The sequence below is a fragment of the Ornithorhynchus anatinus genome, chromosome 21 (genome assembly GCF_004115215.2).
Source record: "Ornithorhynchus anatinus isolate Pmale09 chromosome 21, mOrnAna1.pri.v4, whole genome shotgun sequence".
Taxonomy (NCBI): Eukaryota; Metazoa; Chordata; class Mammalia; order Monotremata; family Ornithorhynchidae; genus Ornithorhynchus; species Ornithorhynchus anatinus.
In genome coordinates this window covers 9,785,132-9,810,894 of record NC_041748.1, presented here as the reverse complement: position 1 = coordinate 9,810,894, position 25,763 = coordinate 9,785,132, and the positions used below count along the sequence as shown (strand labels likewise).

At 42.5% G+C, this 25,763-nt stretch overlaps 1 protein-coding gene across 5 annotated transcripts in view; it reads right to left on the bottom strand.

Moving 5' to 3' along the window:
- SEPTIN7 (septin 7) overlaps positions 1 to 25,763 on the bottom strand; it is a 147,173-nt gene that overhangs the window by 37,248 nt on the left and 84,162 nt on the right. For all 5 annotated transcript variants that reach the window (XM_029048841.2, XM_029048843.2, XM_029048840.2 and 2 more), the window contains exons 4-7: positions 22,648 to 22,754; positions 10,145 to 10,245; positions 7,134 to 7,268; positions 2,342 to 2,459 (exon numbers count right to left, since the gene is read on the bottom strand). In XM_029048841.2, coding sequence (XP_028904674.1) covers positions 2,342 to 2,459; positions 7,134 to 7,268; positions 10,145 to 10,245; positions 22,648 to 22,754 — 461 coding nt within the window. The remainder of the gene's footprint in view (positions 1 to 2,341; positions 2,460 to 7,133; positions 7,269 to 10,144; positions 10,246 to 22,647; positions 22,755 to 25,763) is intronic.

Sequence of the window (25,763 nt, the reverse complement as noted above, 5' to 3'; positions counted from 1 at the left end):
GGTGTTGCATCCCAGGCTGACAAAAAGACAAGTAGGGGAGCAGTAGGTCCTAGTGGAAAGAGCATGGCCCTGGGATGTAGAGGCCCTGGGTTCTAATCTGTCATTTGTCTATGTGTCTTGACCTAGTCACTTCTCCAGGTCTTAGTGTGACCAGTCATACACAGGCCAGGCTAATAAGCTTAGCTCACTAGCACCAGAGGGGTTGGCAGTGAGCAATAGGAAGCAATACCATACCTCATAGCTCCCAGTACTCCAACCATGGAGGGGCTGGGTGAGTAATAAGGCCGAACGATTAGATCCTGAATAAGTAAATTGCAATGGGTCTTGTCACATGATCCTTCTCCGCCCCCCCCCAAATATGGCCAACATAAGGGAAGAGGATGGGAAATACCAAGGTATATCTGGGAAGGGGTCTCTACGAACTCTTTGTAGTAGGTCAGAACTCTGTCACACCGACGTGGCAAGTCACCTCTACCTGCAGTGGGACACTGTGTGGTGCCAAGTGACCAATCGGACCTAGGAGAAGTGAGCATTCCCTGTTGGGAATTTGATTCCTGGATGATTTGAAAGGTAACCTGCTTGGGGTGATCTGAAAGGTAGCCCATTTTGGGGTGATTTGAAAGGCAGCCTGTATTGGGGTGATATGAAAGGTAACCCTTTGCGGTAATTCGAAAGGTAGCCTGTGTTGGAGTGATTTGAAAGGTAACCTCTGAAGGCCACTGGTATTTTTTTCCCAGTGTTACTAGCTGCTAGCAGTTGGGTATCATGCTGACCAGTACACTGGGAATAACTTTGTTCCTGAGGACAGCTTATCACTCTTTGTGCTGTCATCTCAATAAACCTGCATCTGTTACTCATTAACACTCGAGACTGAGTCCATTTCCAACCCCGCAATATGAGAACCCCCACTCCCGACCCAGTGGCTGGTTCTACCTGGTGAGATAAACTTGGGGTGACAAGTGGAATTGGAGGCAACTAGAATAGATCCCCTGATGCTTTTTCTGTAGAACCAGGGATTCTGGCTGACAATGTCAGTGTCACTGACTGACACTGGAGCGACAGCTGGCTGGGTGGAAGAGTTCACCATCTGGTGGCTAGCAGTCCACAGAAAGAAGGGAAAGGGAAGAAAAGACCCTTCTGGACACATAATTGTATTTCTCTCAAGTAGAAAGTGTTTGTAGGGCAGGAGCTAGGTGCTTGGCCATGTCTAAGTAACTAAATATATTCCTCCCGAAGGGAAGTTCAATTCTCCACATGGAATGAATCTTGTATGGCTGAGCCCTCCTGACCTTAGCCTCTCACTCTTTGCCACACCGAAACTTGAACCCATCCCCGAGCGACAGATGACACTCAGTTACCTCATCTGAAAAATGGGGATTAAATCCTACTTCCTCCAACTTTAGACTGTGAGCTTCTTGCGGGACAAGGACTGTGTCCAAATTGATTATCCTATACCTACCCCAGAGCGTAGTACAGTGTTTGGCACATAGTAAGCACTTATCAAGTACCATAAAATCAGCATGGTGTAGTGGATAAATCATGGGCTTGGGAATCAGAAGGTCATGGGTTCTAATCCTGGTTCCGCCACCTGTCTGCTGTGTGACCTCTGGCAAGTTACTTCATTTCTCTGTTCCTCAGTTACCTCATCTGTAAAATGGGGATTGAAACTGGGATCCCCGTGTGGGACAGGGTCTATGTCCAACCCAATTTGCTTATATACACTCTGTATTTAGTACAGTGCCTGGCACACAGTAAGCGCTTAACCAATACCGCAATTATTATTATAAAAAACAAAAAAAGAATAACAAAAAAAAAAATAAGTGCTACTATGGACATCTCTCTGAGGAGAGGGCTAGGGTGGGATTGCAGGAGATGCTGTGGCCTGTGATATGAAAGAAGAGGGGAACCAGTTGTAAAAACCCTTGGGGGCAGTTTTAACCAGCAACTTATTATATCACAAGCTCTAAGCTACACTGTTTGGCTTTGTCCAAGGTTAGAGAACTGGAAGTCAAATGATTAAGGCCACTTTGGCTAAGAAGCAGGAGGGGCCACCAAAGAAAACGATCACCAGGAAGCATATTTAAAGTTCACACTCATTCATTCAATAGTATTTGAGCACTTACTATGTGCAGAGCACTGTACTAAGCCCTTGGAATGTACAATTCGGCAACAGATAGAGACAATCCCTGCCCAATGACAGGCTCACAGCTTGTTCCAAGATCAAATGCTGCCTATTTTAAATACTTACACAGATTAGCTCAAAGCATTGTAAGAATATGTTTTGAAATGTGGAATAAATACCGCTGGATAGGTTAAGAATTGGTGACAAGTCTGTGCTCACCTGCTTTTTAAATTGTTGGCATTCCTCAGGTGTGAGTGTGTCTGCTTTGGCAATAAGTGGGATGATGTTCACTTTTTCATGCAAGCGCTTCATAAATTCAATGTCCAATGGTTTAAGTCTGAAATATAAAGTAATTAATGTGAACAAACAGACCCAGCTATTTAGAGGAAATAATTGTCAACTTTTTAGGGTGTTGCCAGCTAGCTAAAATGAAAACTTCACTTGCAGACCTGGCAGTCCCGAAGCCCTGCGGCGGGGATGTCGGCGGTTGGGCCTTGCCTACGTTTAGCTGATTCCTAAGGGCTGCTAGGACAGGAAGTTTCAGCTAGCTCCCAGGGACTTCTGGGTAGATGCAATTGGTTTCGGCACACGCATAATGGTGTCAAAGAAGCAGTGTTGACTGGGAGCCACTGGGAACGAGGTGTGCCAGTCAAGAGCTGCCAATCGATCTGGTTTCAACCTGTGCCGAGTAATATGACCCTATCAAGATTTAGATGGTCGGCAAACTGGTTTGGAGAAGAATATTTTCTGCCCCTCCCCCCCTTTATTAGGACCAAATTCTTTAATAATAGGTACCAAACACCATCCTTTTAGGGTATTACTGACAGTTTACATTATTTATGCAGGATTATCAAGAGTTTATTGTTAACTTATCCTGTTACAAAAAGTCACTCACCTTAAATATTTAGCTACTAGGAACCACGTCTAGAGGGTACTTCGTAAACACAGTTCAAACCAGTTACCCTTTAATAAGAAAAATCTAACTGGCCTCCAATTTTAAGACCATCTTCCATTCACAGAAGATGAATGGAAGCATGTTTCAAATATTTACTTCAGAAACCTAGAGTCAAATCCCAAATTAACTGACAAATCAGACAAGGTTGAGAATCGGATTACCCAGTTAGTACCTTCCTGCAAGAATATCTGCTAGGAAAGAAGACTTGAGAACATGTGGGATAGAACTTCACTAGTTCACCAAGAAGAAATACCAAAATTCTTTCAAATATGGTTCAAATGACGGCACAGAGACAAACTAAAAAATCTAAATCTTTCAGGCCAACAAATAGGCGGCAATCTTGTGTACTCTGATTTTGTTTGGAAAATGTTACATAGTAAATTTTGGGAAAAAAACGTGTAGGAAAAGCAATCATTACCGATGTTTAATAAGTGGAGTAGCTCAATATTAACAACAGTAAGAGTGGCAGCAGCATTTGAGTGCCCTCTTGGTACGGTGCCCTCAACCAGGCGCTTTGGGCTGTACAGAAAAATCACGTGAGGCACTCCATGCCTAGAGGGAGCTTACTCCGTGACGAATATTTACCAAATGCCCATTGACTATACACCACACTACTCACCATTTAGATGTTAATTGATAGTATCTTTCTTCCCTGACAAAGTCCTGTATTTTTCCTATCTGCCCTTCCCTCTGCTTCGACTGTACACTTGGTACGTACCCCCTTAAGCATTTTGCCAGCCGGTCCTTACGTAAATAGTGTTATACTCTACTTTCTCTATCCTTAATCTACTTTAGTGCCTATCTCCCCTTTAGCCGGGGAACTCCTTGTGGGCAAGGACTGTCTACCAACACGTCATACTACACTCTCAAGCGCTTAGTACAGTGCAATGAACAGAGTGAAAACTCAATACATACCATTGATCAATTATAACATTAACAACTTTGGGTCATCTGTTTAACTCTGTTTATAGGAAAGTCCCTGGCCCTTTCCTAACTCTCTCCCCTAGATTTCTGATTTTTACCTACTCTCACATCTTGTCAAAATTGTTCCTGGCACTTTTTTAAAAAAAGAAACAAAACATACATCTCGCAATAATCATGTGATTTTTTGTCTTGTCTTGTCACTTCATTTACTGTAAAAAAACACAATTTTTCTTTCAACTCAATAGGGCTCCAATTAATAGAGCTATTTATAATTCATCAACTCTGGATTACTCAAAGGCTAATTATCTAGTGTGGGGGTTAACCAGGTCCTCCTCTCCTCTCTTTGGCTATTTCAAGGCTTATTAGCATCTCTCCCAGAAAGTGGGCAGAAAAATTAAAAAGCACATGAAAAATCAAAGAGAGTTAATTTTGCATTGTGTTAAAGGTTCGGGTGGTAGCAAATGTGGGTTTTTAAAACTCTCCCATTACTTGGATAACAGAAGTGATTGCATATTCCTTTATCATCCTTCTAGTATCTCAAATAAAACTAGTTAGTGAATAATGATGTGATCTCTTAATAAAGGATCTTATTAAAAACTCCTTAACAAGGTCAGGCAAAACACTTGTCATGAACTCAGAGTCTACAGCCTGGTGACACAACTAATTTTTGAAATACTATCACTTGTAAGACTATTTTATGCACACTACCTCCACAAAGGAGCTAAAAGGGGCTTGGCCTAGTGGATAGAGCATGGGCCTGGGAATCGGAAGGTCATGGGTTCTAAACCCAGCTTGGCCACTTGTCTGCTGAGTGACGCTGGGCAAGCCACTTCTCTGGGCCTCAGTTACCTCATCTGTAAAACGGGGATTGAGACTGTGAGCCCCACATGGGAGGGGACTGTGTCCAACCCGATTTGCTTGTATCAACCCCAGCGCTTAGTACAGTGCCTGGTACATAGTTAAGCGCTTAACAAATATCACCATTATTATTACTAGTTACATCAAATTAGAACACTTGCCAGTCACTGCTACCAGTTATGCCACCCAGAGTTCCTTGAAATGTTAAGAAAATTAAAGATGTTTATTTTCTTTAAGACAAGTATTTAGGGTTTCATTTATGAATGATTTGAGAAATGCTGAAATTTAGAAAGGGCTCAAAAGAAAAAATAGGTCACGTTTAGAAAATGGGATTTAACATGTTAAATGTATCTTAATTTAACTCTACTTTTCTGCACTGCAACTTCTCTATGAATTGAATCTAATCATGATTCAGATTAGATCTTTCAAGAATGCAGTTCTCTTTTTCTCCCACTAGAGAGTAATCTCGCCATATTAGACTGAAACGATCAAGGCGAAACAAGGACCAAGTATACTGGCAATAATGTGACCCCACTCAGGAAAGGCACTTATAAAGCTGCTAAGTACTAACACCATCACAGCAGTAGGTGTGAATCACTTAACATGACTTCCATCTATCTGCTTCAAAAATGAAATAAATGATCCCTTGAATTCTCCAAATACATTTTCAATCAACTGGAAAAAAACCCCTATAAATTAAGTCCCTATGTCACCACAATCTTTCAGCCATTTTTCCAAAGGACATGCTGACCCCGTTTTGGTTTTATACTTCTTTCTTTACACATTCCTGTATAGTTGTTTAGGTAAAAACTCAGCAACTGCATTCATCTCTGGGTTGTCCCTGAAAGTCTCCACTGTGTGCGTAGGGCTTCCCCACGCAGACTAGTGTAACTCTTCAGCAATATTCGGTTTTGCCAGTCCTCAGTGCTGGACTCCCTCTTTGAAGCAGTCTATCTTCACTTTCTCTGGGACAGATTTTGTCTCCTGAGTGTGAATGACTTGTCCCCCGGACAACTGGAGTCTTTCAACCAAATGAGCTACGTCTGGGTGAACTTCCCAGAGTTTTGGGAAAAGCCTTTTGACAGACTCCAGATTTCCTGTGACATCCTTGTCACAAAAGCCAACAGGACAAGATAGTCAGAAAACGGTCTGTTTTCCTCCGATAGTGATGGGGAAAGGACCGGTTATTAACTCTGCAGGGACCTCCCATTGGGACGTATGTTTAGAGAACTAAATTTGCTTAGTACCTGCCAGCATCCTGTCTGATTCTTTTGATAGGTCTTTGTGAATAAAACAGAGGTGGTGTTATTACTCTCTGCTCTTCTCCTATTCATTTGTCTTGCTGCAGAGAACATATTTAAACCTATGCTGTGTGTCGAGAAGGGTGTCATAAGGGATATTCCTGAGTAAGCCTTTCCAAGACAACTTGGGCTCCTGTCAGCAATGGAGAAGAGTTGGAATATCCTTGGAATAGCCTTGTAATTTCCAGTTTGTTGTTTACTTCTTCTTTAGGATGATGATTTTGGAGACATAATCCCAGAGTCCACTGGCACCTCATCATTCTTTCACATGACGAGGAAAAAAATCCATGCAGAAGTCTAAGACTATTGGGAAGTAGGGGGCATGAAATCAAGCAAAAAATAACGGAATGAAGGGGAGGGGAAGCACAGGGAAACTGGAGCAGTGATGCCTTTTGATCTTTTCACCCATCCTATGATTTAGGTCATGGGAAAGATGGTAAAAATGAATCATTTATCCATTCCTTGATCCTCTAGATGAGTGCATCCTTTATTTCTGAGCACTGCACTCATTTACTTAATTGTACATAGTGTAAACACAGGAGAGGAGCCCGAGAACAAGACCTAAAATACTGCAGCGCCTCCTTTCCATGTTCCAAAATGAACAGCATACCCAACTCCTTAGTATGCCTTATGCCCCTCATCCCACAGATCTGGGCTGAGAGAGGCAGACTACTGAAGAGCTGTTGTGTCATTTGGCTTCAGACGTGGAATAAGTTTGTTTTAGAATGGGACTGGGGAGCACTGCCAAAATGAGGTTGGGTTTGCACCTGCTATTATAATAAATATCAATCCGACAGGGCCAGAACAGGAATATTTTTTATTCAAATGATCGGATTAAAGGACAGGATAAAATGGGAGGTTAATATGGCATTAATCTGTTCCACATATCAAGGACTGACAAAACACACACCCACACCCACACACACATTTTAGAAAGAGAAAATGAAAAAGAAGAGACCAGCTAGGTACTGACCCATGTCCCGAAGGAGCAATGAAGTACAAACAACACTGCACTCTATTGTCTGGCATCTGACGTCTGTTAACCCGAGATTCTGCATTCAGGTAGTCCTCAAATTTACTATCAATGTAGTCAATAACAGGCTGCCAACTAAAAAACAAAAGAAATAATTAACCAAATATGTACTGAGCAACTACTGAGTGCAAAGTGTGGTGCAAAATGCTTGGGAAAGGCCAAAAGATGCAAAACAAACTCTTAAGATTAGCTGTATTATTATATAGGGTACAGAACAGTTGAGAGAGCTGCAAGCTAACTGACAAACACTCCTTCTAAATCTGAATTAACAGCTATGTGGAAAATAATGATTACTTTAGGAAATACTTTTAATTTCAGAAAGAAGCAGAGCTTGAGTGATCTGGATTGATTATTAAGGACAGTCTTAACAATTCTTTAATAAAGCAATATTACCTAATCAAAACATGAACCTTATCTCTAGTTCTATAATTATGATCCCCAAGTGGTATAAAAAGAAAAATCAGGGATTATAAATTGAAATGCAAGCTTTTATCTTACAAAAACAACAAAAAAAACCCACCCCTTCTGTCATCATCATCTTCATCAATGGCATTTACTGAGCACTTACTATGTGAAGAGCACTGTACTAAGAGCTTGAGACTATTACAAGGTTGGTACGTAAATTCCCTGTTTACAACAAGCTTACAGATAGAGTGGGGATACAGACATTAATATGAGTAATAACTTATAATACATAACTTGCAGATATGCACATAAATGTATGGGCACAAGCAACTAGATATATACTTCAGTGCAGTGGGGCTGAGGGTGAGGAGAATATCAAATGCCAGAGGTCACAGATCCAAGTGCACAAGCTGCAATGAAGTTATCCTTAGGCATTTTAATAATGTTGGTATTTGTTAAGCGCTTACTATGTGCCGAGCACTACTCTAAGCGCTGGGGTAGATACAGGGTAATCAGGTTGTCCCACGTGACACAGTTAATCCCCATTTTACAGATGAGGTAACTGAGGCACAGAGAAGTTAAGTGACTTGCCCACAGTCACACAGTTGACAAGTGGCAGAGCCGGGATTTGAACTCATGACCTCTGACTCCCAAGCCCGTGCTCTTTCCACTGAGCCACGCTGCTTCTCATTCAATGATGATACATAAACAGAGCAGTTTTCAAAGTAGTCATTTCCCTACCACTACTATCAACGGTAAAATTTATCAGAAATATATTTATAGAATGATAAATGTTTATAATTTGTGATTGATGCATGTTAATAGTGGTCCAGTGGGCCACTAGACACATGGCATGTCAGCTACAGAATAACAGAGAAGCAGCGTGGCCTAGTGGAAAGAGCACAGGCCTAGGAGTCAGAGGACCTGGGTTCTAATTCCAGCTCTGCCACCCGTAGGCTGTGGGTCACCTTGGACATACACTTCTTGGACAATTCACTTCTCTGTGGCTCATTTCTCTCACCTGTAAAATGGGGATTAAGAGAATAAACTCTGTGTGGGACAGGGACTGTGTCCAACTCAATTATCTTGCATCAGTGCTTAGAACAATGCCTGGCACAAAGTAAGCAATTAATAAATACCATAGAAACAAAAAGAGCAGCGGGATAACTGCACTGAGCCTGCATCAGTAATAAATACCATTAACTGATTGGTGAGTCCAGAGCAGACAATTTGGTCATCTTGGGAACTGCTCAAAAGGAAGGCTATCGCATACACCAGTGGAGATACAAGGATCTCTCAACAAAAGAGTTCCCGCAGAGTAGCATCAAAAGGAGGAGGAACCAGGACTGTTTACATCACCAGAAAAGGAATTCTGGAAAATGCTTCCTGCATACTATCATCAAAAGGCAGAGGAATCAGGACTGTTTATATCACCAGAAGAGGACTTTCCTTGCAGACTGTCATCAAAAGGGAGGAAGAATTTGATACTCGATGAACTGGATACCACAGGGAGGAGTCTGGGAAGCATTTGGGAGCTTGGATTTGTTAAAATATAAAAGGCACAAGTCTTATGCTGCAAAGGTTTGCTACAAAATCTGTAAGTTCCTTATGGATAGTGAATGGGTATACCAATTCTGTTGTACTGTACTCCCTCAAGCACTCAGTAGAATGTTGTACACACATTAAGTGCTCAATAAATGCCACTGATGACTGATTGAAAGGGATATGCCTACCAGATTATGCTGGGAGAATAATCTGACACAACTCTGACAGGAAGGGTGCTTTATTAAAGAGGACCCATTGTGAGCCAAGATCCTGGTGTGTGTGGTCCCTTCAAGAATGGTTCCTGGTGTAACTGTCTTGTTTTCTTAGCAGCTAGTGGGAACAATGCCTATCCTGAAGTTTGAATGATGATGTTACAACCCAACTACTTGAGAACAACTTATAAGAAGCACCGTGTTCTAATGGATAGGGCACAGTTCTGGGAGTCCGAAGGACCTGGGTTCTAATCCCGGTTCCATCACTGGACTGCTGTGTGATTTTGGGTAGATCACTTCACTGTGACTCAGTTACCTCATCTGTAAAATGGGGATTAAGGTTGTGAGCCCCATGAGGGACAGGGACTGTGTTCAAACTGACGAACTTATATCTACCCCTAGTGGTTAGTATATTACCTGGCACATAATAAGCACTTAAATGCCATTAAAAAAAAAAAATGTTTTAAAAAGCAGAGTCAAAAGATGAAAAACAAAAAGATTCTGATGGAAAAAGTAAAAAGGGACTGTGGGAGAATTAACCCAAATTATACAACCAATGGAAGAATAGTAGTGTAGAATGAAAATATCTAAACCCGTAAAACTCCAATCTAGAGTATATACGAGCACGTTCTGTGTGCAGAGCATTGTACTTAGCACTTGGGAGAGTAAAATAAAACAATATAACAGAGTTGGTAGGCATATCACCTGCCCAAAACATCACAGAAGGATATTTGTGGTAACCTAAACATTGCTTTAGGAAATGCTACCAAAACAAACTTATTTTCTTACCAATTACTATTGTCCACTGCATCTCCAAATCCCGGTGTATCAACTATTGTGAGTAGTAACTGAACACCACCTTCTTTGATTAAAACTTTGGATTGCTCCACCTAGAAAATTCAAGGGTTCAAAAGTCAATACCAAATAACCATGGCATGTGTTAAGTATCTGAACTATTTCAAAGCAAAAATAATCAATTCATTGAACATTTACTGCTTGTACTACATGCTTGTAAAATATACATTCTAAATTAAAATATCAACATTATAAATTTTTATCAAGTCTCCTTTTTGGCTATCCAGGAAGAATTCACTATTACTACTACTAATGATGATGGCATTTGTTAAGCGCTTACTATGTGCCAAGCACCGTTCTAAGCACTAGGGTAGATACAAGGTAATCTGGGTGTCCCACATGGGGTTCACAGTCTTAATCCCCATTTTGCAGATGAGATAACTGAGGCACAGAGAAGTTAAGTGGCTTGCCCAAGGTCACACAGCAGACAAGTGGCATGGGGGGGGGGGGTAAGAACACACATCCTGTGACTTCCCAAGCCCGTGCTCTTTCCACCAAGCCATGCCTCTTCTCATAAAACATGTATGATGGCCATTTAATGTACATAAAGAGTAGATCAACTTTTGTAGTCCCAAGGGGAAGTTCCTATGCAAGTGTATTTATTAAACACTAAATATTTTGTGTGCCAAGCTCAGTGATGAGTGCTGGGGAAGACAAAAAATGCTTATAATCAGTTCCTGTCCCCCACGCTGGCACACAAACTAAGAGGTAAAGTATTTTATCCCCATTTTACAGATGAAGAAACTGAGGTACAGAGAGGTTAACTGACTTGCCCAAAGTCACACAGTGTAACAATAGCAGAGGTGGGATTAGTAACCAGGCCTCCTGTCTTTCCCTTTCTATGTAGTTCACAGTGAAAACAAATAACCCGATCATCAATGCATCTGTGCAGTTATCTCTCTACAAAATCTCTACAAATCAATCTCTACAAAACAGAAATCAGTTGAGTCAGATTCATCTCTTCCTCCCTGACAGTATGGTGGTACAAGCCCCATTGCCTGGCCCACCCCACTCCGCCTCTCCGGCCTGGCTCATTTCTAGACCCTAAGGTCCTGTGGCTCAAGCCCTGGCCAGCTGGCCCCACGGCTGCCACCATAACTCACACTCGCAAGGACAAGCAGCAGTAGCTGAGGTCTCCAGCCACTTCCAAAGTCGGAACCTAGGCTCTAGCTTTTACCTCGCTGGAAGCTAATCAATCCAGCAATGATATTTGCCTGGAGGCCTGAGTGAAAGGCACCGTAATGAGGACTAGGGAGGGCACAACAGAAAGACAACATACACATTCCTTTCCCTAATAAGAACTAATCATGATGGCATTTAGTAAACGCTAAGCATTAAGGTCCCTAAAGGAGTTTCCTGCCTAGTGGGGAAGACCCCGGGAAGTAGGGAAGGAAGGAGACAGACACAAGTAGTTGACGGTACTGAGGCTCTGGAGGGAAGAGGGTACAGGGTAAGCACTAGCCAAGTAGGGCAGACTAGCAAGACCAGCAGATGGGAGGTAATTCAGAAACGTGGAGCAGGTGGAGGTGGCATATGGGAGGAAAGGGAAGGCTTAAAAACACTATGTTCTTAAAAAAAACCCTACCCACACTCATTTTTATCTAGTCTCAGGAAGTGTCTCAACATTGTTCTTGTCTGTCCGTCTCCCCCGATTAGACTGTAAGTCCGTCAAACGGCAGGGACTGTCTCTATCTGTTGCCGACCTGTCCATCCCAAGCGCTTAGTACAGTGCTCTGCACATAGTAAGCGCTCAATAAATACTATTGAATGAAAACTGCTCTTGGAACCTTTCAAAGGACCAAGAAACACCCTACAAAACGAGACTGACTAAAATCCTTCTCCAAGTTCCCTAAACCAATGGAGCCCAAATCTAATCTCCATTATTTTCCTCAGGGAGGGAGGTTTGGAGTAAGGTGGAACAATGCTCGACTGGGAATGTGATTTAAACAGTTTACCCAACCGCCACTCCTTTCCTCGTGAAAACCAAAGAAAAATGTGGGTGGGTTAGGGGAAACAGGGTCTAAAAGAGCAGGGAAGGAGTGGTTGGTTCAGTGTTGAAAGCATCTGAATGGTCAAGGAGGATTAGGATTAAAATTAGATTTGTCTTGGGAGGAGATTATTAGTGACCTAAGAGAGTCTTGGGTATGTCTATACATATGCTTCTCTCTGTATAATCTACAGAAATTTATATCCCTACTTATCAGCTGTCTTGATTTGGTTTTCTATCTCCTGGTCTATCCTTGCTTTACGGGACAGCATGCTACCCAATCAATCATCAGCATTTATTGAGCACTTACTCTGTAGAAAACCCTGTCCAAAGAATGTGGAAGAGTACAACTGCTTTAGTAGACCTGCCCTTTGCTCATGAGGGGCCTACTAACTAGCAGGGAAGGCAAGACGGGATGAGAAATTACAGGCTGAATGATACAATTGAATGAAGTTATGTACCTAAGTGTTATGGGGAACAGATAGGTTGAGAACCCATATTCTTAGTTGACTGTAGTCCAAAAACTTGTGGGCAGGTAACAAGTCTACCACTTGTATACTTTACTCTCCCAAGCACTTAGTACAGTGCTCTGCACATAGTAAGAGCTCAATAAATATGACTGATTGACTTGTACACTGAAATAGCAATTAGAGGGAAAAGTATAGGTTGTAGAAATGAGATTAATCACTGAAGGCATCCTAGACAAAATATAATTTCAGAAAGGCCTTGAAAATGGGGAGGGCGGTGGGAAGGAGTTCCAGGCAGAAGAGAGAGCATGAGCAAGGGGTCAGTGTCAAGAGATGAGACCAGGGCACAGTGAGTACGAGGGTTTGAGAGGATCCAAGTGTGTGAGCTGGGGCATACTGGGAGAGGACCATGAATAATTAAGGGGAAGGAAGCTGACTGAGCACCCTGAAACGCGATTGGTTATTTCTGCTTGATGAGGAAAGGAATGTGCAAGAATTGAAAGGTTTTGATGAGACGGCAAAACATGCGCAACACGATGTTTCAGGGAAATGATCTGAGCAGCATAGGTGAAGTAGGTACTGGACATTGGAGAGACTTGAGGAGGTACTGGACATTGGAGAGACTTGAGGAGGAGGAGAGTTTGGTGCAGGAGTCGAGTTGGGATATGCCAAGTGCTTGGAACGGAGGGTGGCAGTTTGAAAGAAGAGGAAGGGGTGGATTCTGGAAATGTTTGGATGAACAGACAGGATTTGGTGACTGACTGAATACGGGGATTGAAGAGAGGAGTCACTAATCACGTATAGGCTTGAGAGGGAGGAGGGTAGGGGTGTCACCCAAGTTGGGAAAGTTAGGTGGGGGGGGGGGGGGGTGGTTCGGGGAAGGGATTGAAAAGTCACAGATGCTTAGGCTGATGTTGATCCTTAGTTGTGGGTATGGTTTGGCAGGTGTGGGCTGCTACAGAATCTTGGTCTTCAGCCTAATTGTCAATCCATCTCCCACTGTTAATTGAGAAGCAGACTGTATGGAGACCATACAAAATCATTTGACGCCATTAGTAGACTAGGCTTTGCAATTACTGAAAAACTTTGCCCTGGAAAGTCAATATCCTGGGATTAGTTCAAAATGCAATAGATATTTATGTCATAATGGGAGTGGAAGAGGAGAGAGAGGGAGAGAACAGATGGACATCTTTGCTGATCATTTTCTCCAACAACGGATAAAAGCAGGGTTACATATTTAAACCCATTCATGATCAATCCAATCTACCCAGTCATACTCCACAATGCACTCTGGAAGCTGGTGTCAGAATGCAAGTCAAGTATTTTGGGAAACTGTCAACTCAATGGGCTGAGTTCATTGACAAGAGTACGTCAATACTGGAGCTCTTAAATGTGGGTGAATGTGCTCTGGAAGTGCACGTGTGTGTATCCCCATGCGTGCGTGCACACACACACACACACACACACACAGAGTTACAAAGTAGTTTAAAATAGCAGGAGCCCTTAAGGAAGAGTTCCTACTCAGGAAGCATGTCTGGAAGAGTGCAGTCTTGGAAAAGGCAGAGGGAGTGGGATAAAAGGGCTTCTAATTTCAGGACTGAATACACAGTCACATAATGACTCAAAAATTTTAAATTATTTGCCACAATGTACAAAGGAATCACTTTTATTGGAGGGGTGAATGGCTTCCACGTTCAGGGACAGTCTTTTTTTTTCTTAATGGTATCTGTTAAGCACTTGGCCAGGCATTGTTCTAAGCATGGGGTAGATACAAGCTACTCAGGTTGGACACAAGTCCATGTCCTCATGGAGCTCACAGTCTTAATCCCCATTTACAGATGAGAGAAACAGACACAAAGAAGTGATGTGATTTGCCCACGGTCACAGAGAGGACAAGTGGCAGAGCCGGCATTAGAACCCAGGTCCTTCTGACTCCCAGGTCCCTGCTCTATCCACTAGAACACATTGCTTCTCCCCTCATTTTTTTTTCCTAAGGGGTCCTGTGAATATAGCAATGGCTGCCAAGGAACATATTATAAAAGTCAATTCCTGTTAGGGAGTTTTGTGGTTCTCTGTGGCAATAATTAATACTACCAGAGCTTTATGTCTTATCACACTCTACAGTTATAAGTTAAAAAGTTAAAGCCTCAGAGAATGTTCATTGTCCACTTGATATGATCTTCCTCAACTGACTATGAAAACCCAAGGGCAATATTTACAATCCTTTGAGTATTCTAAAGCTATTTTTCTTTCATGGCCTATGGGATTGTGTGTGTCCAAACATGGTCAAATACAAAGAAGGGAGCGACATCTGGAAGAGATCCAGAAAACCTAACAGTAAACTAGTGTCGTTCACAGAGTCCAACTGTATCTTATCATCTAGTTTTAAGAGTATTCCCATGGGATTCATGGAAAACAAATTAGCTCAAGTCCAGGAATGTCAAACTTTTCTTTAAAAAATCCATTCCAAATGGCCTTTTTCCCATGCACTTTTCTGAAGCAGGTCACAGTATATTTTTATGGCCTTTCCCTGGATTCTCAAAGTTTAAACACATAACTGACTATATAGCTAAGGTATTTATTAATCACTTATTAGGTGCTAAATGGCAGGGTTAAAACAGAACATTCAGCTGGGACACTGAAGCAATTAAAAAAAGTGGTTTTAAATTTTTTTCTTTTTTTAATTTTAAAAATATTTTGCTAAGCAAATGAAATATCTTTCACTTAAAATATTAGGTGACATTCATTTATTCAATTAAGACAACTATTCTTGTCCCAGAATTCTCTGTCCAAAAAAAGTGTCAATTTTACAGTTGCCCGAGCCATTAAATGGGCCAGGGAAAAATAATTAACACTTTCAAAACTGTGGCCTAAGCAATATTGTCTGAAGGACTGTCAAACAAAAATCTAAACGTCTCTAACCCAATGAATGCTTTCTAGAAATAAATTTACACAATCATTTGGCTTTCTTTCAGGGAATTTTTAGTGGAGCTGACTGGAATTACTGTTGGTGAGAACAGGGACATCAATTTAGACATTGCATGTCCTTCCCCAGCAACTATTTGTGTAAGAAGGAGGGAATGGGAGAAGAAGAGGTGACAGTACAAAGCTAAACCCCCACCCCAGAATGCTGAGTTGACCAAATTACAAAACCCAGAATGCTTGGGACCTAAACATCATTTTAGAGTCCAGATGTAGAAGTCAAAACATTTGCAGTGAACAAGAAGAACTGGGATTTGATACAGTTAGCTGACGAATTAACCCAGGACAGTCTCAGGTTTGGAAGGGCAATTAGAGACATTACAGCAAAAGGCATTTCTTATGCTCCCAAGAATATAAGTTAGGAATGAAGATGAAAAAATTAGGGTCCATCGCTCTCCAAGAGGATGAAAGTTTGAGGGCAAACACCTCATGGTTGCTCCAAGTATCCTTTTGCCATTGGGCGGACCACTGAACTGACCCAGCTATAGGGTTGGTGAGGGTCTTACAGTCAACCTAAATCAACTACTGGGGAAAGCATCCGCACTCAAAAAAGGAATATTAGAGAGAAAACGGTGTTACTGGGGTTGGAGAACTTGAACCCTAATTAGGACAGAAAAAGATAATTGTGCAGATTGTTTTGCAAAATGTAATCTGGAGCCTCAGAGAAGGCTGTCTAGTCAGCAAACAGAAGCAATGGACAAACATCTCAAACATTAGTAGTCAGTTAATCAGTTCTATGGGCCTTCTCTCAATATTTAATGAGATTTGGGATTTAAGGGATCATTTCATAACAGCCCTTACCTTTGAAAAATAGTAGCAGGAATACCTTTCTTTGCCTTAGAGAGACAAGTGTACTTCTAAGTCTCTCTTCTCCGTGTTTTTGCTTTTTTTAAAAAATATATTGTCTGTCTCCCTCTCTAGCCTTTAGGCTCATTGGGGGCAGGGAACATGACTAACAATTTTATTGTATTGTACTCTCCCAAGCGCTTAGTACAGTGCTCTGCACAAAGTAAGAGCTAAATAAAACCCACAGATTGATTGATTCATTCACTCTTCCTCTGCTTTTTTCAGGTGTTCTCTCTCAGTCTTGCTCTCTATCTTTGTTCCCTGGTGAGCAGTCTCTGCTATGTGAGTCTGCCCACTTATGTGTTCATAAGTCAGGGTGGTTGTCACAAGCATTCACCCAAGTATTGTGTTCACTTGTAGCTGTGCACATATGTTGCAAGTAAATGAGGGTACAGACTGCAGACCAAATATCTGCCCATTCCCATCTCTGAAGGCAAGTTTATGTCCATACTCACAAATATATAATAATAATAATAATAATGTTGGTATTTGTTAAGAGCTTACTATGTGCCGAGCACTGTTCTAAGCGCTGGGGTAGACATAGGGGAATCAGGTTGTCCCACGTGGGGCTCACAGTCTTAATCCCCATTTTACAGATGAGGGAACTGAGGCCCAGAGAAGTGAAGTGACTTGCCCACAGTCACACAGCCGACAAGTGGCAGAGCTGGGATTCGAACTCATGAGCCCTGACTCCAAAGCCCGTGCTCTTTCCACTGAGCCACGTGCAAGTTGGAACACGCCTGTATGTCACGATTTGTCTGAGGCCCCGCGATATCTGCTACCCTCTCCTTCCCCTGGCAACTAGGTGGAGCTTCAAAGCTTTCATTCATTGTAGGGGTTGGGGGGCCTGAGGATTCAGACCTGGGTTTGCAAGGCAAATTTTTATTTGACTGAGCAAGTAGATCAGTAGTATTTTCCACTACTAGTCACCTTTATATACTGATTCATTCATTCAATAGTATTTATTGAGCGCTTACTATGTGCAGAGCACTGTACTCAACGCTTGGACTGTATAAATTGGTCACAGATAGAGACAGAGCCTGCCCTCTGATGGGCTTACAGTCTAATCAAGGGAGACAGACAGACAAGAACAATGACAATAAATAGAATCAAGGGGAAGAACATCTCATTAAAACAATAGCAAATAAATAGAATCAGGGTGATGTACATCTCATTAACAAAATAAATAGGGTAGCGAAGATATAAACAGTTGAGATATATACAGTTGAGCGGACGAGTACAGTGCTGAGGGAGTGGGACGGGAGAGGGGGAGGAGGAGAGGGAAAGGGGGGAGAAGAGGGTTTAGCTGCGGAGAGGTGAAGAGGGTGGGTAGAGGGAGCAGAGGGAAAAGGGGGGGAGCTCAGTCTGGGAAGGCCTCTTGGAGGAGGTGAGCTTTAAGTAGAGTTTTGAAGAGGGGAAGAGAATTAGTTTGGCAGAGGTGAAGAGGGAGGGCATTTCAGGACCACGGGAGGACGTGGCCCAGGGGTCATCAGCGGAATAGGCAAGGGGGACAGTGAGGAGGTGGGCGGCAGAGGAGTGGAGCGTGCGGGGTGGGCAGTAGAAAGAGAGAAGGGAGGAGAGGTAGGAAGGGGCAAGGTGATCGAGAGCCTTGAAGCCTAGAGTGAGAAGTTTTTGTTTGCCTCCTGTGGGCAGATAACCATTCTAGAGACTCTGGAATGTTACAAATAGAAAGAACAAGGCCGTTGTCAAGGAGCTTAAACCCTAATGCATGAAGACAACAAGCACAAATATACCCAGAGTCTAGAAAAAAAGTACAAGTGATTAGTGAAGCAGAACATAAAGTATCATAAAAGATACTATATAGAGAAGCAGTTTGGCCTAGTGGATAGAGCATGGGCTTGGGAGTCAAAAGGACCTTCGTTCTAATCTCGGCTCCACCACTTGTCTGTTGGGTGACCTTGGGAAAAGCACTTCACTCCTCCATGCCTAAATTACCTCGTCTGCAAAAATGGGGATTAAGACTGTGAATCCCTTGTGGGACAGGGACTGTGTTCAACCCGATTATCATGTATCTACTGCAGCCCTTAGTCTGGCACATAGTAATCACTTAACAAATACCATAAAAAATATTCTCACACAAAGAAGTGTGTGACCATAATTTATAGAAGAATAAAATGACCAGAATTAGGTGGGATTAATCTGGGACATCTTGAGAGAAATGGATTTTAGTCAGGTTTAGAATTAAAGGGATGTGGCACAGCCAAGAGGAGAGAGACATTTTACTTAGTGGAAATGATATATATTCAATGACGGATAGAAGGGGTGTGGTTTTTGTGGGGCTAATAATTGTGGTACTTGTTAAGCACTTACTACGTGCCAGGCACCGTACTAAGTGCTGGGTTGGGTATAAGCAAATCAGGTGGGACACAGTCCCTGTCCCGCTGAGGCTCACAGTCTTAATAACCATTTTACAGATGAGTGAACTAGGGCATAGAGAAGTGAAGTGTCTCGCCTAAGGCCACACAGCAGACAAGTGGTGGAGGTGGTATTAGAACCCATGACATTCTTACTCCCAGATCCTTGCTCTAACAATATAAATTCTGGGGGGCAATTAGTGTGCTGGGTGTGTGTTTTTCTTTAAAAAAAAAAAAATTTTGGTTAAAGTCAAAAACTTAAAGTTTTGTTTCCGATTTTTATGATTTACATACATACAGGCCTAGTTTCTTTGCACCATTCTTACCCAGTCTTACCCAACATAACCTAAAAAGAAACAAATGGCTAAGTTACGGTCTCAAAGTTATCTACTGATATACAACGCATTATTAAAAAACATTTTTGAATTTAGGGCATTGGACTCCAGGGTCAATCCACAACTCAAGTTGAGGTGAGAGCCTTCCGTTAGAGTAAGAATCTGGTATCATCATCATCATCAATGGTATTTATTGAGCGCTTACTATGTGCACAGCACTGTACAAAGCACTTGGAGAGTACAACACAAGTTAGCAGACATGCTCCCTGCTGACAAAAGCCAAAAAATGATTATGGTTGCCAGATAAATTGAAAATATTTTCAAAGTCAATGTTTCCAAAAGTTTAACCCTAAGAAAAATAATCAGTTGGAAGAAACTGGGTTCAAGTGAATAAGAGCCTAAAGATTGATAGTCTCCTCATAAGAGGATCAGTGTAAAAGACAGTAGAGCTTACTTGGAGGAAGCAGAGAGCATGAGTAGGTGGTTAGCAGGAAATTAGGTCCATCAGGAAAGGGGGGAAGTCAGCTGGAGCTTGTTCTGAAGTCTGGCACTGGAAACTTGGATCAGCATTTTTTTTATTGAGCCCTTATTATGTGATAGGCCCTGGACTAAGTGCTGGGGTATATACAACCTAATCAGGTTGGACACAGTCCATGTCCATGGGGCTCCCAGTCTGAATCCCCATTTTACAGAGGAGGGAACTGAGGCATAGAGAAGTTACGTGACTTGCCCAAGGTAACCCAGCAGAGAAGTTGTGGAGCCATGATTAGACCCAGGTCCTTCTGATTCTCAGGCCAGGGCTCTATCCACTACGCAAAAACGCTGCTGCTTCTCCATTTTGATGTAACTGGCAACTAATGCCAATGATAATAACAACTATTAGCATTTAATAAATGCTTATGGGTGAAACACTATATTAAGCGCTGGGTAGACTCTGCAGAAATCAATTCAGAGAGGGGTCTCTGGCCCACGGGGGGCTCGCCATCGCTGATGGGGAAGGACAAATGCACCAAAAAAACATGCTGAGAAAAGAAATCACGAACAGACAACCTGAAGGTTGCTGATTTTTTAGTTGGGATCATTGATAGCTAGACAACTGACAGAAATACATTATAAAAAGAGCCAAATCAAACCCGCAGGACAGCAATGCCAGACATTTATGAATAATCTGGCTCAGGTTCCTTGAGGGCCCAGGCCTGTGTTTTCTACTGCTTGGACATTGCCTACAGTGCTCTGTCGCTGAACAACACTGCAGGGATGCTCCCATGCTAACCGCTTCAAAAGAACAATGATTCAAAATTGGACTTGTCAACTCAAGAAATATTAACACTAGGAGGCAAAGCTGGGGTGACATTTTCTATTGGAGAGAAGAAAGGCCTCAAGATCTCATCCCAAAACCTCTTTGCGAGAGAAGAATCTGCCTGTCTCAAAACTGAATGAATTGAATAAACACTGCATCTCGTTGCGTAACACAGGGTCTTCTATTTTTAGAAACCATCAAATCAGGATGAATATTCTAGTTAGGCCCCAGCTAGCTTCAGCCTGGCTGCCATCCTCTCCATTTCCTCTAAGGGTTCCAACCCGAGCCAGGCTCAGCCCCGATCTACTCTAGTTCTGACTCAAACCCTTCCCAGTTTTCTTTATGTCCCCGAAGCTCTACCATTCCACATCCTGGCAGCCTCTTGGTCTCCTCTTCCCTAGTCTACTTCGGATCAAAGTGTTCCCTCTGCATCCCTCGCTTTCCACTCCACGGCCGGCCTGACCCAGCTCCCTATCTAGCTTCCTGCTTCTTTACTCACCTCTTCCCCCAGAAGAGATGATGTGGGGTTTTACGGTGGGTTGGGGAATCCTGCTAAACTACTGCAAGCCCATTTTTATCTTTAGACCAATCTGGATTTCTGTCTTTAAAATAGAGTTCACTTTTCTTGTGCTTTTCTTCCACACTCCTATCCTAAAAATCTTCACTTTAGGGGTGCCCGGGAGAAACAGAGGAGCCACCACGACCAGAGAGACCCCGTGATTTGGCATGACTTGGGGCTGCATCGGAGGGGCCTGTCGTTGAGGGAACAGAGGGTTACACTTGGCCACGCTAGACCAAGTAACTAGAATCCAGGTGGCAGGAGCCATGGTTACCACGACTAGGGCAACTGTTCTAAGATGCTTTAGCCACTCCGGTCAGGGGATGATCACAGCAGTATCTAAATATAGAGAGCATATAGAGAACTGAAGGAAAATTCTTTTCTCCCAGAAGGAAGAGTGTTCTAGTGGTGATTCCAAAGGTAGACGAAAGAATGCCAGCTCTGGGGCCAGGGTGGAAAAACAGAATGGAACTACTCAAGCCCCCATGAGCACAACTCAGTGGGAAACAGAGGAACATGGAGGGCAGAGGCAGCCTGCTCCAGTCCAGGAAGAATTCAAACACTGGCTGGCAGCTGGGCAGGCTCACAACCAGTCTTTGGTCAGTTGGGTCCCTCTGCGTGGGAGAGAAGCTTCCTTCCTTCCCGCCACCCCTCACCATCATTACTCCCATCAGGCTCTGCTCCAACCCCGGCAGGACTCAAACACTGACAGACAGCAGGTTGAGTCATAACAGTCTTTAGACAGCCGGGGCCTACTGCGTGGGAGGCAAGCTGCCTTCCTTTCTGCTCTCCCCCACCCGAACTCCCATCAGCCCTTACTCCAGCCCAGGCCGGACTTGAGCACCAGCAAGCATCAGGGCGGGCCCACAACCATTCTTTGGGCAGCCGGGGCCCACCGTGTAGAAGACAAGCTGCCTCCCTTCCTGCTGCCCCCGGGGCTCCCATCAGCCCATGCTCCAGTCCAAGTGGGACTCAAACACCAGCAGCCACCATCTCCACCTTCTAGAAAGTTGAGAAACCCAAGGCTGTGGCTGCGGCTGTGACTTTTGTGACTGCTGGACTGAGCCACGAAGAGCCTGAAACTCTGCTCCTCCAGCCTTACCATATTTATCTTTACTGTTCCCTCATTTCTATTTCCATCCAAGCACTTAGTGCAGGGCTCTGCACACAGCAAGCACTCAATAAATACTAACTGATCTTTCCATATATATCCATCACTAACCCTCATCGCCCTCTTACCTCGGCCTGTGCATCCCTCTGGAGTCGGGGACTGTCTAATTCTCATCTGTGTATTTTCACCCCCAGCACTTGGTACAGTAGGTGCTTAACAAATACTATTACTACGGTTCTATATTTATTGTATACATTCATTATTAATCCACAGTTCCCTTAATTCATACATCAATTTCTTTAAAGTTTAAATGCTTGTCACCTTCACCTTACAATATGAAACCAGACAATCAATCTGTGACATTTATTGAGTGCTTACTGTGTGCAGAGCACTGTACTAAGCGCCAGGGAGAGGACAATACAATTATCAAAGCCAGTCAAAACAAACTCTGTAGGTTAGTTTGTGATATACATACTTGCACGGTCTTTTTGATTCTGTGTGAAGGACCTGGATATTCTGGGGAATACAAGTCTGTTAGGAACAAGGAGTTGATCAATGTTGACTTTCCCAATCCAGATTCACCTAAAAGGAAAAAAAAAATGCATATTAAGTCAGTACTCCAGCCACATACAACACAGAGACATGTTTTGAACTCTAAGGATTCTTGTTTGTAATTAAACGGTAAAATATCTCAAGGGAAATCTTCACCTAGTTTAACTGTAGATATGCCTCTTGTTCACGAACATCTTCACTTCTGATCAAACCCTTTAATTTGAAAGTTCTTTGGTCCAGGGACTAGTCTTCTAATTTAAATCAGGTCAAAACCTTGCAGCACCTGCAATCTTAGAATAATTTAAAATGTACTACTTCATTTAAATGTTTGGACTGATCAACTAAATCCTTGGGCTCACGTGCATGGTTTGGGTCATTTAAATTTTAAATTACAAGGGGAATGTTTCCGCAATTTGTGCATGTCCAGAGGATACGGACAAGTACTAGAAAATGTGAATAACTACCATGGAAAACAAATGAATAGATGCTAAAAAAAAACCCTTCTAAAGCCAAAGTTCTGCCTAATTAAAGCTCTAAAGACAAGAGGGAATAGAAGACTCCAGATTAGACCATTCATCAATTTATAAAGTGAGCTATGTATTCTCAATGAGAAAGAAAATTTGAAACCTACTCTTTAAAATACCATTAAGGCATTTCCTCATGCTGACATACAGTACTGTGGTGAGAGGAAAGGTGCTAGATAGCGTTGTGGCTTCATCCAAGCCCAGTGCAAAATCACTAGTTGATACATCACTACACTTACTGAATTCTTCATAATGTCTAGCGTGGAAAGCAAAGACCTTTGAAACTACCAGTTGGGCATGCCAACCTATTCTTTAAACTTGCTCCATTTATGCGTTCCAATATAAACAGCTCAGGTGTCTATAGTTGCTAAACATATTCAAACGCTTTTTTTTTTTAACATTAATGGTCAGAATTTTTGGTTCAGAGATGGGATCCTCTTTTTGGAAGGGAAATCAATCCAAATTGTAAGTCAGGAGCACGTAGTATTCTCTACCACTCACCTAAAGGAATTCCTTATTCCAAGTCACCCCACTGAGAAATGATAGTATATAACGATAAAATAAGGGACTACATGGACCATTTTATAATGAGAATTAAGAACTGGTACAAGTACTAGAGATGCTTGAAAACTACATCCCACACTGCAATTTAGTTAAAGCCATTAACTTAGAAAACAACTGTTTCCAGTGGAAACACACATTCCATCAGACTAACTTGAAGACACAAAGCAGTCTCCACTAGGACCCATTTTATAGTTAACCAAAGGAATGACCGTTAAACGGAAAATGAATATTTTCCTACAAGACCGAATACTGCTTTGACGGTTAACTTGGACTCTGGCCTAGGGAAAAGGCCTTTGCTGTTGCTGAGCTCACTGTGGCCAGGAAATTGCCTGCCAACTCTGTTATACTCTCCCCAGCAATTAGTCCAGCGCTCTGAACTCAGTAAGCACTCAATACAACTGATTGATCGATTGGTGTCATTCTGTTCCACTGGGGAGGATGCCACCCTCCCTTCCAAGAAGCGGATGATGACAAGACTTCCCAAGTGAACGAGCCAACTTCTGGGGGTCGGTGCTGGGGTCGCTTCCTCCTTGTCATGGGTGTTTTGACATACTTCATTAAACAGACAGAAGAATTTCACTTTTGTTTTCTATCAATTATCACCTCGAGCTGACAGAAAATGGTTTAAATTTTTGGGGATGACCCAACAAGCTTGGCCTCAATCTTGGCAAAGAAACAAAGTGAAGAACAAGTTATTTTTCCATCTTGCGTAAATTAGATACAGCTACAATAGTTGTTCTTGGTCAAGTTTTATAACCATGTTCATAAGAATTGCAGAAATTCTACTCTTTTTGCTGGTTGGTGGGTACCAGGCACAGCCATATGGTAAGAACAGTATGTGCTGAATATAGCATATAGCAGTTTAATTTGAAATTTATCAGTTCTAAAAACATAACTTGATGAGGCAATGGAAAAATTTAAAATAACATTGCATATTGATGTAGTCCAAAAAAATTCATAAAAGATTACATATTTCAAACACTTCAATCTAGTTTTTTACCCCCCAAACCCCAAACTGACAATTGTAGAATTCGGCATATTCAACTATATTGAACATGAACCTTGTGCCCATGAGGGATCAGACTGGTCAATAAAACTGTAAAGAATCAGGCAAATTGACACCATTAAAATACATTCACAATAGGTTGTTGTTGTGAATCTTAGACATTTTCAGTGCAGGTACTGAAAACTGAAGTGAAATCATGTGACAATCTGGTGCTATGATGTACTGTAATTTACTGTAGACAGCACCACCATCCTCCCTGTCTCAAAAGCCCATCAACCTTGGCTTTATCCTTAACGCTTCTCTCTCATTCAACTCACATATTCAACCTGTCACCAAATCTTGTCAATTCAACCTTCACAACACTGCTAAAATCTGCCTAAGCCTCTCCATCCAAACTGCTACCACATTAATTCAATCACTTATCCTGTCCTGCCTTGACATCTCATCAGTCTCCTTGCTGACCTCCCTGTCTCCTGTCCATATTTCACTCTGTTGCCCAGATCATTTTATCTTAAAAAAAGTTCAGTCCACATTTTCCCACACCTCAAGAATCTCCAGTGGCTACCCATTCACCTCCGCATCAAACAGGAGCTCCTTACCATTGGCCTTGAAGCACTCAATCATCTTACCCCTTCCTACCTTACCTCACTGTTCTCCTACTAAAACCCAGCCCGTCCATTTTGCTCCTCTAATGCCAACTTACTCATGGTACCACTATCTCAGCTTTCCTGCCACTGACCTCTTGCCCACGTTCTACCTCTGACCTGGAACACCCTCCCTCTTCATAACCCACAGATGATCACTCTCCCCACCTACAAAACCTTACTGAGGGCACATGTCCTCCAAGAGGCCTTCCCTGATTAAGCCCTCACTTCCTCTTCTTCCACTCCCTTCCTTGTTGCACTTGTATTTGGATTTACACCCTCTCTCAGCCCCAAAGCACTT